Source organism: Silurus meridionalis, chromosome 25 (genome assembly GCF_014805685.1).
Source record: "Silurus meridionalis isolate SWU-2019-XX chromosome 25, ASM1480568v1, whole genome shotgun sequence".
Taxonomy (NCBI): Eukaryota; Metazoa; Chordata; class Actinopteri; order Siluriformes; family Siluridae; genus Silurus; species Silurus meridionalis.
The window spans coordinates 11,773,460-11,791,308 of NC_060908.1; the positions used below are offsets into that span (position 1 = coordinate 11,773,460).

General features: G+C 34.1%; 1 protein-coding gene across 3 annotated transcripts in view; it reads left to right on the forward strand.

Moving 5' to 3' along the window:
• The window catches only part of fibcd1b (fibrinogen C domain containing 1b), a 169,924-nt gene extending 152,359 nt beyond the window's left edge, over positions 1-17,565 (forward strand). For all 3 annotated transcript variants that reach the window (XM_046839692.1, XM_046839693.1, XM_046839694.1), the window contains exons 7-8: positions 5,903-6,082; positions 12,734-17,565. In XM_046839692.1, coding sequence (XP_046695648.1) covers positions 5,903-6,082; positions 12,734-13,002 — 449 coding nt within the window. In that variant the 3' untranslated portion in view covers positions 13,003-17,565. The remainder of the gene's footprint in view (positions 1-5,902; positions 6,083-12,733) is intronic.
• Positions 17,566-17,849: the final 284 nt, after the last annotated feature.

Below are 17,849 nucleotides of genomic sequence, written 5' to 3' on the forward strand. Positions count from 1 at the left end.
ACCAAAATAGTTAATTATTTATGGCATTTATCATTTTCCCCTTATTCAGAACAATTTACAATTATTTCAGTTATACAGTTAAGCAATTAAAAGTTAGGGGCCTCTCTTAAGGGCCCATCTTGATCGGGCTGGGTTTTATAGCCCTGACTTTCCAAGAAAATCGATCTTATACACTGAGCTACCTCTTCCCATTCACACACTTCCCCAAAATCAAGTTAGATTTTTTTTTAAAAAGAAAAGAAGGAGAAGGAGCCTAAATTATAGAATAGAAAATACTGAAATCTCTTCTCTCTATCTCTCTCTCTCTCTCTCTCTCGCCCTCTCTTCCTCTCCCCCTCTCTCTGAAAATATACAACACAAATGCCAGGTGTGTCATGCACTTGGAACCCTTTTAAACATACTTATGGGAATTTATTCATAAAAGTGACCAGTCCAGTTTCACAAATGCTCAATATGCATCATATTTATTCATGCTCATACTTTCCACTGGTTTCCATAGATACAGACCTAAATGTTTGTAGATACACTTCTAGGGATGAAAGGCATGGCACCACCACAAAATGCACCAAAACATACCAAACTATAAATGCTATTTTAATTACACAAAACACAATATCTTGTATCAAAATCAACACTATACTGCAAAGTTGTAAGTGTATGAACAAAAGACACTCGCTATTTTCATGCATACTTGCTGCGTAGTGTGAAAACCACCACTGACAGTACCAGGTTGTGAGAGTTGTGAAAACTTACTGCTAATTTAGCACATCAATTAACAAATATATGTCTTTGTCTGTTTATGCATATGAATCAATTTTAAAGCTTAGTTATAGGCTCAGTGAAATGTTTTGAATATTCAATACATGTTTACATTATTATTTGTGTATATGTTTTTTTGTGTTATGGCTTTTACTATTGCAATATGTGTGTTTACACTTGCATTAATCAATTTTTAAGCTATAATAAATTCATTTAACTATGGAATAATTATGCCAACACAAGGATTGCACAGTATAATGAAACAGTTTAAAAGATTGATAGAGGCTAATTCTCTGGTGACAGATTTGCAAAGACAGTGAGCAGTTAGTTCTCATTGTGTTGAATGCAGGAAAATTGGCAACCATAAGCATCTTTAAATCTTGGCAAGGATTTATCTCCAAAACAGCAGGTCTTCTTGGGTGTTCCAGGTATGCAGTGGTTAGTACCTACGTAAAGTGGGAACACCCCAGAGCAGCTCAAGTTCCTGAATGGGGAACATTGTTATACAATACACAGTGCATCATAACTTGCTGTATATGGGGCTTCATAGCTGCAGACTGGTCAAATTGCCAATGCTGAACCCTGTCAACAACCAAAAGTGCCTACAATAGGTATAAGATGTTCAGATCTGGACTATAGAGCAATGAAAAGGTTGTCAAGTCTGATTAATCCAATTTTTTCGCACCATGTTGCTGGTTGCGCTTATCTGCACAAGAGATGACACCATTATACACTGTTGGAAGGAGGCAGTGTGATGCTCTAGGCAAAGTTCTGCTAGGTATTTTTGTCTCTTTGACACATACCATTTACCTAAACATTGTTGAAATACACACCTTGAAGTAAACACCAACAGTATAATCTAATGGCAGTGGCCCCTTTCAGCAACATAATGTGCCCTGCTATAGTGCAGAAATTGTTAGCAAAACAAGAGAGAGTGTACACGATGTTGACTTTAAAATTCTCAATATACTTTACAATATGATTGTTTAGTAACCTAGTAACCATTAACGGAAAAATCATAAGTGAACGCAGAACTTCTTTAAATCCAATCATACCTAATGCTGTTTATTAGTAAAATAACACGACAAAGAATGATTTATTCCTAATCTGCTTTCTTTTCTTTTCACAAATACATACATAATTTTTTTTTTCTCAATGTGCCTAGCAGAGTTCATTTTTTCCCACATGGTTCCTGCCTTAAATGTATACTCTCTTATGGTATCTACTATAGAAATAAATCTGTCTTGGTTTTCATTCTTTAGCTAAATGCATATTGGATTATTGGTTTCTAAAACCATGAAACCCACTTAAGCATATCCATGCATTCAGCAAACAAATGTGTCTATGGGCATAGATGGTATATTCTGGGTTTTTTTTTTTTTAGTACTTCAGACAAAAAATAAATTAATAATGCACATCAATTTTTGTCAAACATGCATGCTGCCTCCTTTAAACAGTTTTGCCTATTTCCTAAAATAGACCAAGATCAGTGTTTGTCTTGTCTCTGCCTATCTGTAACATCCTGATTAGAAGATTTTGCAATAAATTAGTTGCTTGTAAAATTGAGGCTGCTTGAATCTGTACTGGATCTTTGTGATTCACAAAGAAATGTAGTGGATAATCATACTGTATAATATGTATGGCTGAAGGGCTATTATCATGAGAAGCAACTACATGACACATTCCTTAATTTATATGCACTACACGGCAGATGTGTTCTTTTGACCTGATGTGAGGCTGCATGGGTGTTACTTGTGTGTGGGTGTTGGGGCATCTTGTTAGTTTAAAGGGAAGGTCAACAGCAATGTGTCCAAAAAGCAGTATGCTATGTTTGTCCTTGGGTAGGCCTTGAATCCTATACACTTGAAAGCTTAGTATTCCTTGTGTGAATGCAAGACTAGAAACAAAAAAGACAAAACACAGCATCCTGTGGGAGGACACATAATTTCCTGTCAGGTGGGTTTAGAATGGAGTAAATATATCACAATCTAAATAGGAAAGGATATCTTCTATGTCCTTCCATAAAAGCGTAATACTCCAAAGTCAGCTCGAAGCATGCATGTGCAGTAAATATTGTATGTATGTATAAGTCTTTTTGGTCAGTGCATGTTCTGGCTTACCATTGGGTGAATACATATGAACACTTTATCTGTCCTTAGCTTCTAAACATCACTAATAGAGAATCATATTCATTTTGCACATCATTAGAGACCCCTTAAACATAATTTCCTATGTGAAGTTGTAATGAAGGCGAAGGCAGATGCAAGTTCAAAATTTGTTTATTAGGAGTAAAAACATACAAAACATAGAACATATAGAGAGGCATAAATGATGAAAGAAACTCCTGACTCTAACTTGCCACAACACCCTTGCCCTTATTTGCTTTATTTTTATTTTATTTTTTTTAGTAGTTAAAAAGGTTTTGGGCATATAATAATTTTATTAGATATCAATCAGTGTTTGACTCACTAAAATCATTCTATTAATAGATTGGTATGCTAAGAGAAACATTAGAGTCTATTCACATAAACTGAGTTGATTAAGCAGATTAACAGTACATTTGAAGGCAAATATATTTGTACTTTTACTCAAGTGAAAGTTTAAAGTGAGCACTTTTTATTTTACTGGAGTAATATTTTAACTAGTGTATCTTTACTTTTACTGAATAACATGGTATATGTACTTCGTCCACCACTGGTAACTAGGTTAGGGAACAAAATAAGCATAAGAGCAACAATCAACACTGACCAAGCAAAACATGCACTAGACCATGAGTTTGCATACAAAAAACTTGGCACAGGTGCAACACGTTTATGGGACATATTCCTGTAAGTCGCAGTGGTTGATGAAAAACAACAGTTCAGTGCTGATGCCAGCATAAACCATTGAGAAGTAAAAGCTCAGTGGTAAAGGCTCCGAGTTACTGATCAGAAAGTGTCAAGCAATGGAATTGCCATTCTTGGGGCCCTTAAACAAGGCCCTTATCCCTTGGTGCTACAGGGGTGCTGTGTAATCTCTGACCCCAGCTTTATAACATTGCAGTAATATAGAGACATTATAACATTCCTAACACAGAAGCAATATAGAACATCACAGTTCTAAACCCATTGTGCTTTAATTAAGTCTAGCCTTAATGTCTGTCAGTTAAATACACAATATGACTCAATTACAAAAATTATTAATTATCAACTATTTAATAATATTATTGTTAATTTACTATATATGTATCTTTACATGGAGGAGATGCCATCTTGATTAGAAGCATTGCATATTTTAAGGACTTAATTTTTAAAGAGGAGTTGCATTGTGAGCTGAATCAAATTAGTGCTTGGTCAGCTTATCCTTCAAAATATTTCTTAAAAAATAAAAAATAAAAAAAATAAATAAATCATCAGCATAGTTCTTTGTGTGTGTACTAAAGTAAGTTATGTACACATTGTGATTTCAAAATATTAATGTAGCATTTGCGTTAAAAAATTTCATTGTTAAATGTATAAGGATATATTGTATCCTGTATATGTTGAAGCAGTATACGATTAGATATTTTTTAATGCTTTAGAGGTGAATCATTATGGTTTTATATTTACAGTGAATGTCATATGAAAGCATATAGGTAGTAAAAATTCAATTTAAAATACAATATTGAAAATGGCAATGCAATATACAAGATGGAAATGTTCTTTATTTGAATTTTTATTTACTATATGTGCAACGTTTAGTGCTAAAGGAAAATACAAATAAATGATGTAATTTACATTTACCAGTTCAAACAGTGGTTTTAATATCAAATACATACTAATTTTAATGCTTTATAAGTTGCTAAATGAAAATGTATTGCCCAAATTGATTTAATATGTCATACATGTCCAAGCAAATAGTAGAAAAATGATAATTTAAATGTTTTTTGTCCTAAATGCATTTACACTCATGGTTAGGGCAATTAGTATTGCATTTTCATCATAACACCATGATATATTTGTAGCAAAATTTTATGTGTATTTCAAAATGCATTCTGAGCCAAAATGTATAGTAAAAAGGTAGTGAAATTGTCATTTAAATGTCTTTATATTGCATTTAATGCATTGAAACTTGAGATGTTTAAAAATGCATTTTCATTGAATTGTGACGAATGCATTCTGCACTCCACACTCAAATGCCATGTGTGTGGAAAGCTGATATTCTTATGGGACAATCTTTTTATGAAAATAAAGCGTAGGTTTAACATTTGTTTGGTCAAAGTAAATCGTCATACTGTAAATTTGCCTAATTTGTTGCATATGAACAAAAGAAACACAAAAATGATAAAAGACTAGGTGTTTCCCAACTTTTGACAGTCACTGTAAATCTTGTTTTTAGATTATATTTAGAGGCAATAAACACAAGGCCAGTGAAGAAAAAAAAACATGTTGGCTATTTCGCCTCATGAAGAATCAAGCAATATTTCATATGCATACTCTGAAATGGAGAGGCCGGTAAATTTACTTCAAATGTGTATAAACCATTTCTGAAATTTTCTGCAAAATTCCTTGCATAAATATTGACATACCTTTCAGAATTTTCTGCCCAGAGAGAATAAACACTGTGGGAAAGCAATTATTTGCACAATGGGAAAATTATCTTTGTGGTTATTTTGCCGCTCAGTCCAGTTAATTATCTAAAAGTTTTGATTACATCTGTTTGAGTCTTGGGGGAAATGTTGTAAATAATACGAATATGCAAACATTTAAATGTGGCATTTTGAAAAAAAAAAAAAAAAGTTAATTGTATGGTCAGAGTTTTGTTCAGACTTTCTCAACATTTAACAGTCACTCAGAAGTCTGTCAAATTATGGATGGAATTGTTCTGGTATTTGCTGCAGCTTCAATATAAAAGTGATTAGAGTGAAATCTGACTGAGCTGCACAGATGCATGCCAAATATATTCAGGTTGTTCACATTTACCTTTGGAGCGGACCTGCTGCATCAGTAAAAGAAACATTATAGACACCAGCTCAGTGATGCAGCAAATCCAAATTATATAAAGTTCTTAAGAAGGACCGACACTATAGCATTTATTCATGATAGGAAGGTTTTTGGTTATGTATTGCTTTTTTGATTCCTGGACGGAATTAATGGTTTACTTTCTTTAACTTTTTTTTTTACAGGTTTAAGGCAGATCCATGCTTTATCTATCCAGGCAAACTATGAGTTAAGGATTGATTTAGAAGATTTCGAGAACAGTACAGCATTTGCCCAGTATGACATGTTTGGAGTTGGACTTTTCTCTGTGGACCCTGAGGATGATGGCTACCCACTGACTGTTGGCGACTATACTGGCACTGCAGGCAAGTATTAATGGTTATGTATAGATAGAACCTTATTGATTTTGCATAGTACAGGTATTCAGCAATGAAACCGAGTTTAGCATCTACCTAAGTAAAAATAATAGCATTATGAAAACAAACAAAATTGCAGTTAAATAATCTTATCTCCAGACACAATTGTGTGCCCTCAACTTTGGTAACAGTTTGGTAAAGAACCACAAATAGCTGCAAAAGTCAAATATATGTGCAAGTCTCTTTGAAATATATATGCCATATATCTGTAAACGATTTTGCTTTTTTATTTTTTAATGTTAAAATAGTTGTTGTCAGTTGTTCAGGCATAATCAAACACATCCTGCTTCAGAACCCTAAAGCAAACAACTGCACTCAAAAGCCTTGCTGGAGGCAATCGTCTAAATCATAGGGTTGCTTAGATTGTCTGGTGTATCTAGACAGCTCATGGGGTCAACATGATCAGCTCTGCAGCAGTTTATGTGAAATATGGATCTATTTATTTAATATTACATCTTACACTTGCTCCAGTCAAGCAAATTTATGAAGTGCCTATCCGTCCTTTTATTATTTCTAGATGTGCAAGTTAAGAAAGCACTACACGACAGAAAATAAAGTCGTGTAGTGATTCTTCTCAAAAGGATTTCATTTTAAATTCAAGCATGTCTATGACAACTATGTAAACATTCCTATGAAATGATCTATTCTCCAGCAAAATGTGTCCAGGCTATTTTTAGTTTATAAGATATAGCTTCAACAGAATATCTAACATGCATTATATGGACAAAGGTATTGAAACATCTGACTTTTCCAGTCATATGTGGTTCTGTTAAAACACAGTTGCAGGCACCCAATTCTATAGGATGACATTAGATGTGGTAGCATTAACTTCACTTGAATTAGAAGACCCAAACCTCTTCCAATGTGACAATACTCAAACACAAAGTGAAGAGATGGCTTATATTATATTATATTATATTATATTATATTATATTATATTATATTATATTATATTATATTATATTATATCATATTACATCATATTATATCATATTATATTATATTATATTATACAGTAAAACCCTGTTAGACGAGCATAATTTGTTCGTGAAAATTGCTCGTAGAGCCAATTGATTGTACGTTCAATCTTATTTTCCCCATAAGAATTAATGTAAAAGCGATTTAATCCGTTCCAAGACCTCATTCAATCGCTTATTTCTGCACTTAAAAAGTATTTGTAGCCTATTTTAACAAACAAATACACTGCAAATTACTGTACTGACAAAGAAATACATTATTAATATTAAGATGATAAAATACTGTAATAAAAATAAAGATTAATTAATAAAAATACAGTACCGTACGGTACGGTACACATAATTTAACACTTACCCATGTGGTAGTGGTTGATTGCGATTGCGAGTGCGAGATGGTGGTGGATGGTAAGAGAGGAAGGAAGGTGGTCAAGAGAAGGAGATTCTCCTTCCAAAAACTTTTACTTTATTCTTCACTATGGTGCTTATGGTAGAGCTAGACACCCCATACTGCTGACATAGGTCACGAGTACGCACACCAGGCTCGCACTTGTCCACTATTTCCTTCTTGGTTTCAATTGTAATTCTATTTACTTGCTTTTTCCTAGCACCATCACTGATTTTCTTGGAAAACATTTTTCAAGATTTCTAGGGAAATAAAAATATAACAGTAAAAAAAGTTTTTGTGGCACTGAACAATGAGAGCGACCGAGAGCTACCCTTGGTCAAAAGCGGGGAACCGGCAGCGTAGGTTTGCTCGTTCCTTTGAAATTTGCTCGCAAAATAGGGTACAATTTTGTGAGTAAGGTCGCTCGTATCTTCGTATTCTCGTACTATTAGTTCTTTGTACAATAGGGTTTTACTGTATTATATTATATTATATTATATTATATTATATTTTATTATATTATATTATAACTAAATAAACAAATAAATGATAAAAAATTAAAAAATTACAATCGTGTTTTATTATCATTTAAATGGATATTATTACTGCTACTGCTTATTGTTTAATGGAAATGAAAGCTGTCTGTTGTCTTCAAAAACATATTGTTTGAAATACTTTTAAAAATTACAAAAACTCTTTAAATGGATTCCAAAATTTTCTAAGTTCCTAATTTCTTTGTTTCTTGAATTTGTGCTTTGGATCAATGTATCTTACAGATTATTCAGCTGTCTGACAGAGGGCTTCTAAAATAGATTGATAAGTGTGACCAGAAACATGTCAGATATTCCTCTACCTCTTGTAATGTTGCAGATAGTAGTACTGCATTAGGAGCAAAAAACAAAACATATCATGAGAGGAACCACCTTTCTTACTTACAGAAAAAAAGTTAAAGAAAGATACAAAAAAAAAAACAGTTTATGATCTTGAACATTGGAGGTATACACCACAAACCCGCAACAGAATTGTAATGTTGGGTTTAAGAGCTTTGTTTCAAAACATTGTGATCAGGTTTAAATACTACATGCCTAGACAGACCATGCAGGCAGAATGAATTGGTTATTCTCAAAGTCATGAACAGCAAAATACAGCCTTAGGTATTCTAAACCTAAAATAATTTCTTTTTAAATCACACTAAATTTAGAGGTCAAAGACGGTTCAGATGCCTAGGGAAATGCTTGCAGCTTCTATTTCAAGCTACACAAATTAGCCCTCACAGAAATCATCTTGGCAGCCGACAAGATAAAAATATCCAAAATTATATTTATAATTTGTGAATTATAAATAGATATATATATTTCTTTCTTTCGACTTCTCCCATTAGGGGTCGCCACAGCGGATCATCCGCATGTTTGATTTGGCACGTTTTTACACTGGATGCCCTTCCTAACGCAACCCTCCCCATTTATCTGGGCTTGGGACCGGCACTAAGAGTGCACTGGCTTGTGCAACCCTAATGGCTGGGGTTGGTTCCCTGACCGGGGATCGAACCCGGGCTGCAGCGGTGAGAGCGCCGTATCCTAACCACTAGACCAGCAGGGAACCAGATAAATATATAAATATAATTTTCTGATTTTAAATGGTGGTTCTGTATTGCATCTACTGTGGATATACAAAAAACGTCTACACATGCATTATAGAAATTGCAGGTTTTGTGAAAGAAAGGAACAATAAATGATAAACTGTGATCATTTTCCCACCTTTATAATGACACCAACAGAATTCAAAAAGCTACTACAATAACCAGCTTGCATAAGAGTGCATAGTTTTTTGTCATATTTTGTTAAATCTCCTTTCCCTTGCAATACATCCCTCATTTCTTTTGAGTAAAAACTTATCAAATTGGTGCATCTGGATTTGGCAATTTTATTCCAATTTTTCTTTGCAAAAATGCTACAAGATTGCGAGAGATTTTTTTTGCTAAAGCGCTCTGTGGCTCAGGTTTTTGATAGGATTGCAATGGGGGCTCTGACAGGGTCATTCCAAAACATCTTGAACATCTTCTTCCGAAGTGATTTCTTTTGCTGAAATAGATACATTAGGTGTTTGAGTCATTGTTCATTCTCAGCTGTCTACCAAAAAAAGGATTGCTAGGCTTGCTAAAAAAACAATTTGGTATTTGGAGCTATCAATCAATCTCTTTATTTTGACTAGATCCCTGGATCCAGGTGATGAAATGCAGGTCTATCGCATGACTATTCCACCCACATGTTTCCTGCTATGCTCTCAAACATAATTTTTTGGAATTAAACCCAGGACAGTCTAACTTAGTCTCAGCAATCTGTACCACAATTTGCTACACTGTTTGTCAAATGGTTATGGAAGCATGTTGTCATGTAAAAGATGTATCCAGTACTTGCCAGATATTCCTGCAGCCCTTTTGTGTTGCAGAAGGTCTCTTGGCAGCCTCAATGATCATTTTTTGCATTGTCCTTTTAGTAATTTTGGAGGGATATCCTCTTATTTAATTATTATAGACCATTTTCTATTTTACGGCTAATATTTTATGCCACTATTGTGCTCAATAAACTTAATCATGAAATCCTGTTAAATTTTTACAATCTCTGTGCAGACCATGGCTTTAGCTTTCAGATGAAACCCAAAGAATTTTATGAAAACACTACAAATTATCTATTATCTTTTCTTTGGGTAATCATAAACACGTTTTTATTTTTTGCACGTTTGTCACACTTTAAATGTTTTGGTTCATCAAACATTTAAATATTAGTAAAAGATAACACAAGTGAACACAACATACAGATTTTAAATGAAGGTTTTTATTATTGAGGGAAAACTAAATCCAAAACTAAATGGCCCTGTGTGAAAAAGTGTTTGCCCCCTAAACCCCTAACAATTGCCCCCTAAGAATTGTTGTAATTCAGCCACATTGGAGGGTTTTCGAGCAATTTTTGAAGCCTATTTGAAAGTCATGCCACAGCATCTCAATATGATTCAGGTCAGGACTTTGCCACTCCAAAGTCTTTTGCTGGTGTGTTTTGGATCATTGTTCTGCTGCAGAACCCAAATTCACTTCAGCTTGAAGTCATGAACAGATGGCTCACACTACCACCACCATATTTTACTGTTGGTATGATGTTCTTTTTCTAAAATGAGGTGTTACTTTCATGCCAGACGTACGGAGGCCGAGAAGTTTAAAACAAAATAATAAATCCAAAAACAAAAATAAGTCAAGTCAAGAGGCTTTTATTGTCATTTCTACTATACACAGTGGTACACAGTACACAGTAAAAATGAGACAACGTTTCTCCAGAACCCTGGTGCTACATAACAAATAACAAATGCAAAAACAAATTAACAAATTAAAAAACAAATTAACAAATCCCAAAACAAATTAACAAATCAGAAAACACATGAAAAAAAAAAAAACACAACGACAAGTCAGACAAACTGGAAAAGGAAATAGGTTGTAAATGGAAACTTACCGATCATTGGACGAAACACCGGTCATTCAAGATATACAGGTAGTACAACAGTCTTTTTTATTTATTTATTTATTAAGCAATTAACCATATACAAACAATGTGGCAATAACAAGTACAATTTACATTACAATACACATAATAAATATGCAAAAAATGCAAAACAACGTTAATTTGAACCACTACTAATAGTGTATTCACATCCCTTGTGAGAATAATTGGTGTAAAGTAAATTAAAATAAAAAATGGCCCCGTTTATCTGTCAGAAGAGGTCTTGATCACACAGCAGTCATGGCTATAATAAATGCCAGGACCCTGAGTGCCAGAAATTCTTCTGTGCTTATGACCCAGAAAGGCAAAATTACTGCAGCGGCCCCTGGGATACATGGAACAGAAGGGCTTCTACAAAAACCAGTGGAGGAAATTTGAGTGCATGCTGCAGTCGTCTCGAAGCAGGAGGGCCAGAAGTACAGCAGCAAACGAAGAGAAAGTGGCACAAAGAAGAACTTAAAATTTAAGAAGTAAAGGAAGAATCGAAAATGGTTTCATAGGTATCTCTTTGAAATAGTAACAGGTCAGCTAGGACAAATTATATTTTTACTCAGAAATTTGTTGTCTATTGTATATTATTTATTATTGTTTAACTTTTGTTATATTTAGGTTTTTATATCTTGAATCTATTCTCATGAAGCTTAATGCTCCAAAATGCTCTTTCTCCATCGTTTTTTTTTTTTTTTTATTAGTTTTTTTTATTGAAGTTATTATGCTAGTTTAGGTAGCATAGCCACCATCATGGCACTCCTGAAATAGTAGTCGAAACCTTTTTTTATTAGATTCTACATATCCATTTTATACCTGTTAAGTTTAAAGTATTTCTGGAATATTTATCAATAATTAGATTAGATAATTATTATTTATATTTTATTAGCATTAATTCAAGTCAGGGTTTCTTATAAGTCTATTTAACACTAAACCACAACTCAATGCCACACTAAATATGCTGTCATGTTTCAAATCTAGTGAGGTGGGGTGCTGGTGCATTAAAATAACAAGGGTGATCTGAAGTGTTGTTACTTTTTAAAATTTAATTTATATATTTTATTATTCTTTTAATGAACTGCAAAAAATTGCATTTAAAACCTCCATGCTTGTGGCTGCTATTTTAATCACATGCTGGGTAGTAATTAATAAAAAAATCTAAATGATGTTCTGTATATTATTTGTCACTGACTCACTTCTTTTCTCACTTTGTTTTAGAGGAGTTTCTAATCATTTTCATGACACTGATGTTATGACATTGTGTTGATTTGTAAAGCTGCAGTCCGTATGACCCAAGCCTGGCTGCTGATCATTGTGTATACCTGTGTACGAAAGAGAAAGCGAGAGGTGATTGTATGACGAGATAAGAAGGTCATTCCTGAGCTTTTTTGAAAATCCTCAACAAAGTGATCCATTCTTGTCTAAGCCTTCAGAAGGACAAGGACTTTTTGCATCTCTGCCTCTGCATTTATGTTACTAACTTATGCGACCTTGATCACTTTTAAATGACGTAGGGTATTTGGTTAAATTGATAAGACAGGGGACATAGTGCATGTATTTGCATATGTGTGTATTTGTGTGTTTATGTTTGTTTAAGCATAAGAGAGATAGACATTCTCTCAGTTCTGTTTTATCACATGCCTAGTTTTACCATTCTTTTTATTTCCTCTGTGTGTGTATGTGTGTTTTATATCCCACTTAGGCGACTCCTTGGTGAAACACAACGGCATGAAGTTTACAACCAAGGACCGTGACAACGATCATTCTGAGAACAACTGTGCATCGTTTTACCATGGCGCATGGTGGTACAACAGCTGTCATATGTCCAACTTGAATGGCCAGTACTTGCATGGCCAGCACACGTCCTACGCTGACGGAATAGAGTGGTCATCCTGGACTGGCTGGCAATATTCGCTAAAGTTTACCGAAATGAAGATACGACCAACACGCGAGGAACGGGAGAGCAAGTGATCTGATCAGAAACAATCATGGAAATTGGAAGAGAAATAGAAAGAAAATCATGCATTGAAAATAAATACCATTGCTGACTCTGAATGTGACATGAAAACATCTTTTTGGTCACTTTTTTTTCTGGAGAGAGATCCCAGTTGTAATTTTAATTGTTATCACCAGTGGATTGATTGGTCAAAGACACAGAGCATCTAAGTGAATCAGGAAATGGACAGTGAACCTTAAGAGAATTATTCTATAATACTAATATACATATATACCTACAGTGAGAAGAAGGTATTTTGGTTTTTCCTTATAAGAAAGCAAGTGCTTTTATCAGTCTGAAAGCAGAAGGATGTCACAATTAATTAGGATAGTCATCACAAGTTGATAATTAGTGGAATAATGTATGAAAAAGAAGACTGGGTGATTTCTTGACAGTATGTTGAAGCACATTGTACTTTTTTGGCAGACCATTATTGAACATGTTTGCTTATCAACATTACCAACTGATTATGAGCCAGCTTTCAACTTCTTCCACCACAGATGGTGTGTGTGTGAGTACGCGTGTGCATGTCGGATATAGGAGGGGAAGGTAAAAAGCACAATTAACAAAGAAGGATCTCAAATAACAGGCAATATCAGCTTTATAATTCTGGTTTCTGTTAAGCATAGAACATCAATCTGATATTGTTTCTAATACATACATATTGATAAGTTTCCCAATTTGATTGCATGAGTAACTTGTATTGGAAGAGGAACAGACAGGAATGGACAGATTAATATTATTCTCTTAACTGACTACCTACTGTACCACCAAATATATGTTTGCTATATATAACTTGATAACCAAGTAAAAAGGGGGTTATCAGAATGCTGTTGCATAAGTTAAATATGCAGCTGTATATGGTATAGTGGTGATTGGGGAAAAAAATCTAATTTAAATAAAACTATGTATCATTTTATATTTTATATGCATTCTCTTACACATACCGTGCATTACTGGGTAAAAGTCTCCAAAAGATTTACTTATACAACCAAAATTAAATATTTCTGAAAATCTGAAAATGTTCGAATGTCAGTAAAACAAACAAAAAGTAGAACAATTAATAATAGAATAGAAATACATAGAAACATAGACAAAATAAATAAATGATCAGGGCTGTTGGTGTAAAGGTGTCTAGTGAATTCTCCAAGCTGCTTAGAAAATCATACCCGTTAATTTCCTTATAAAAATGCACTGAAATCTCCACTGATACATATTTAAAACATCATCGAAATATTCAATTTAATTGGTTTTGAAGGTGTATTTGCTTTGCAACACCGCCTCAGTCTTTTGCACAGTACTGTGTATGGCTTCATGTCATTTTCTTCCGTTTTTTTGTACTGTTTTAAAAGGAAATTGCATCAGATTTTGATTCCTTTAGGGAATTCTGTACTTATGCTGACTCAATCCCCTGAGCTTTTTAGAGGTGCTTATCTAACATATTTCACTCAAGCTAATAAAGCACAGAGACATGCAAGGGATGGACGTGGGTGTCAGTGGGAGGAGACTGTATTTAAAAAAATATATATACATTTTATCGGCATCGCAGGACTATTTTAAATTGCTGTAATTCTTCACCCTCCACCAACTTCCACCCTGCTGCATCTCTATCTGTTTCTCTTTCTCTTTCTCAATGCCTTCTGCAGCATGTCTCATCAACAACCCTTGCCCATGTATATCAATTATTCACAGTATACAACATTCTTTGCCTTTTTTTCAATTAATTTTAAGATATACCTTTATTCATCCCACAGTGAGAAATCTTTTTTTACTCACTATGAAGAAAAAAAAAGTTTGTCTAGACAAAAACAAATAATGTTGGATATTAGAAAAACACCTTAGCATGTGTGCAACAAGACTGCAATTCGGTGACAATATTGACTGTCTTTGTTCCACAACATTTCCAAAGTATAATTCAACACATATGCTAAACACATTACGGTTATTTCTTTATGCCAATTGCTCAATGCTAAGCTCCAGGGAGAGCGCATTGTTGCAGTCTTTTACGAGGCTTTTACGAGTTTCTAACAAATGACTCTATTTAGATAATTAACTCCCTTCTACAATACCAGATAGTGGCCTTTCAAGCCCAAGGCAGGACATGGATAATATATTCTGCTTTTATAAACACTTCTTCGGGGGTAAATTTGCAAATTATAAAAACCTCAGAAATTATATTTCCCACTTGAGATTTTGTATTTTCTGTATTTGTATTTCTAAATACATATGATTGAGACTACTATTCAAAGACCAATAAATGCTTTTGGATCACAACCAAGCACAAAGTATTTACATATATCAAATACCTGTTTATATCAAAATGAAACCTGATTGCAAGGTAAAAGTAAGACTAATTCAAAAGAGGGCAAAGTGGTTCAATTTCAGAACCTTCTTAAAACATCCCTGAATGAAACCCAGTCTTTTCATAACAAATAAGATATGAAACGTTGTTCGATACACAGAGATGGACACAGCACATTTTACATTTATGGCATTTGGCAGATCTTTTTATCCATATTAACTTACATGTATTTCAATTATACAGTACAACTAAGCAGCTGTGGAGTTAAGGGCTAAGCCTTGCCCAGGAGCCCTGCTCAGGGGCCCAGGAGTGGCATCTTGGTGTGGCTGGGATTTAAACTCACAACCTTTACATCTTAACCACTAAGCCACCACTTTTCTATTACAAAAGTACATAATTCCTGTACTTGAGTAAAATAACAAAACCCTAGCTTGACTATTGCTAAAGTAAAATAACTCATTTTACACTTTGGCTTAAGTAAATATTAAAAAGTGCTTGCTTTTGTAAAATTACTAGCCTATGTTGTAATAATTGATGCAGTTCAGTGTTACATTCTCCTGCACATAAGACCTATTTAAGGAGATGGTCTTTTATTGTTAAATTTACATTTATGGCATTTGTCAGAGGATCTTAGGCAATTCAACTTACAATGATCGTACTTAGCAGTTAAATGTTAAGGGCCTTCTTCAAGGGCCAAGCCATGGCAATGTTGGTATTTTAACTCATGACCATTAGATTAAAAGTCTGATGTTTAACCATTGAGCTACCACACACTGGTACATAATCTCTCAAACTCAAACCGTGGGTTTTCATTTGAGGGTCTCGCAACAGCTTTTCATTTAACACAATTTATGCATTCGCCTTAAAATAGTGAGGACCGAATGATTTTCTAAAATGCATTGAATGTATTGAAGTCAAGGTTCCCCCTAATGAAACAAAAGAACTGATAAAAAAAGAGTACAAATTTACGTTGTCACTGTTCACCACTGGCATTACTATAAGGGACCATGTTTATGTTGCTTACGGAATATTGAACTAGTCAGTTTAGACACAGGCATAGACACCAATCCATATCCAGTATAAAGTGGAATTTGTTTTTTTTTTTTTTTTTTTTTACTGTAGCTTTATAAGATCGGTCAATCATTGAAATCAATGTCTGGGATAAAATAAATTGGCAAAGTAGGGCAAAATCCTTATTATGGTGATTTAAAGTCCATTGTGAGTCCTGAATCATGTCTCTTCTTTAATGTACTGTACAGAGAGCTTTATTGTGTAGATTTTCAGAATGTTTCCATGCATGTATGATTGTTTTTTGGTTTTTTTTTTTTTTTTCATTTTATTTTTTGTACATACAAAAGCACAAAAAACACAGCGATTTTGATGAACCTATATTACAAATTTTTACTCCCATATTCTGTCAACTTTATGTGAAACCTGAGACTCAAACTGCTTGGATTGCGATGGGATTGTACAGATTAAGACTCTTTGGGACCAAAGGAAGGAAATGAAGCATCATAGACATTGAGAAAAAAAACTATACTTCAACACTGGATTTATTCATTCTTCATTTTAAATGATTTAAAGTGACAAAAGAGCAACATTCATGGGAGTTTATACCCACAGACTCAAAACTCTTCAAAGAAAAAAAAAATATTTCTGTTCTATGCCTTTGTCTCCATGCTGCTGAGGCTGCAAGAGCTCCTCTGTTATTTATATTTGTTTCACTCTCTCTTTCTCTTTCTCTTTCTCTTCATCCCTGTCATCCCTAGGATTATGTCTTCATTGATTGTTTTTCTTTGTGGATACACAGCCAACTCTCTTGTCCCCGATCATCTGTCAGTTAAGATTGTCAGACTCTGTGGTACGAAATAGTTTTATGATGTAATAACGGAGCAAAAGAGTTCTAAGTAAAAGAAATTGGGAATTTACGTGTGTGTGTGTGTGTGTGTGTGTGTGTGTGTGTGTGTGTGTGTGTGTGTGTGTTTGGGTGAGAGAGTGACTGGATGAGAGACAAATATATGTGTAAAGGTAAGTTGTTGTTTCCTGTGAATGAGATTGCTCTATATGATGTTTGAAGAATTTAATTAAATGGCAACTCAATAAATGGATTCTACTGATGGTGAAGACGGGAGTATATGGTGTATATTTCTATGAGAAACTGTTGAGAGATTTTAGATCATTCTCTGTTTGCTTGTAAAAAAAACCTAATCAATAAAAGACATACTTTTATAATGAAGCAGCAAGAGGTTACTCGTTGCAATATGTTGGTACATTAGTCCAGAGGCAACTGGTTTGGTAGTGGAAATCATAATGATCTATGATATTTCAACTGTGTTTTGGTCCTTTGTCCTGCATTCTGAAACTTGAGATAATGTTCACATTTTGATTGAAATTAAACAGATTGTTTGTAATGTTTCTATAATAATATTTCTGCCATAGACAAATATCAAAAGACAAAATCAATTGTCCCCAGGGGGTATTAGGCAAATCTCACTTTCATTCAGTGGTTGTGTCAGCTTT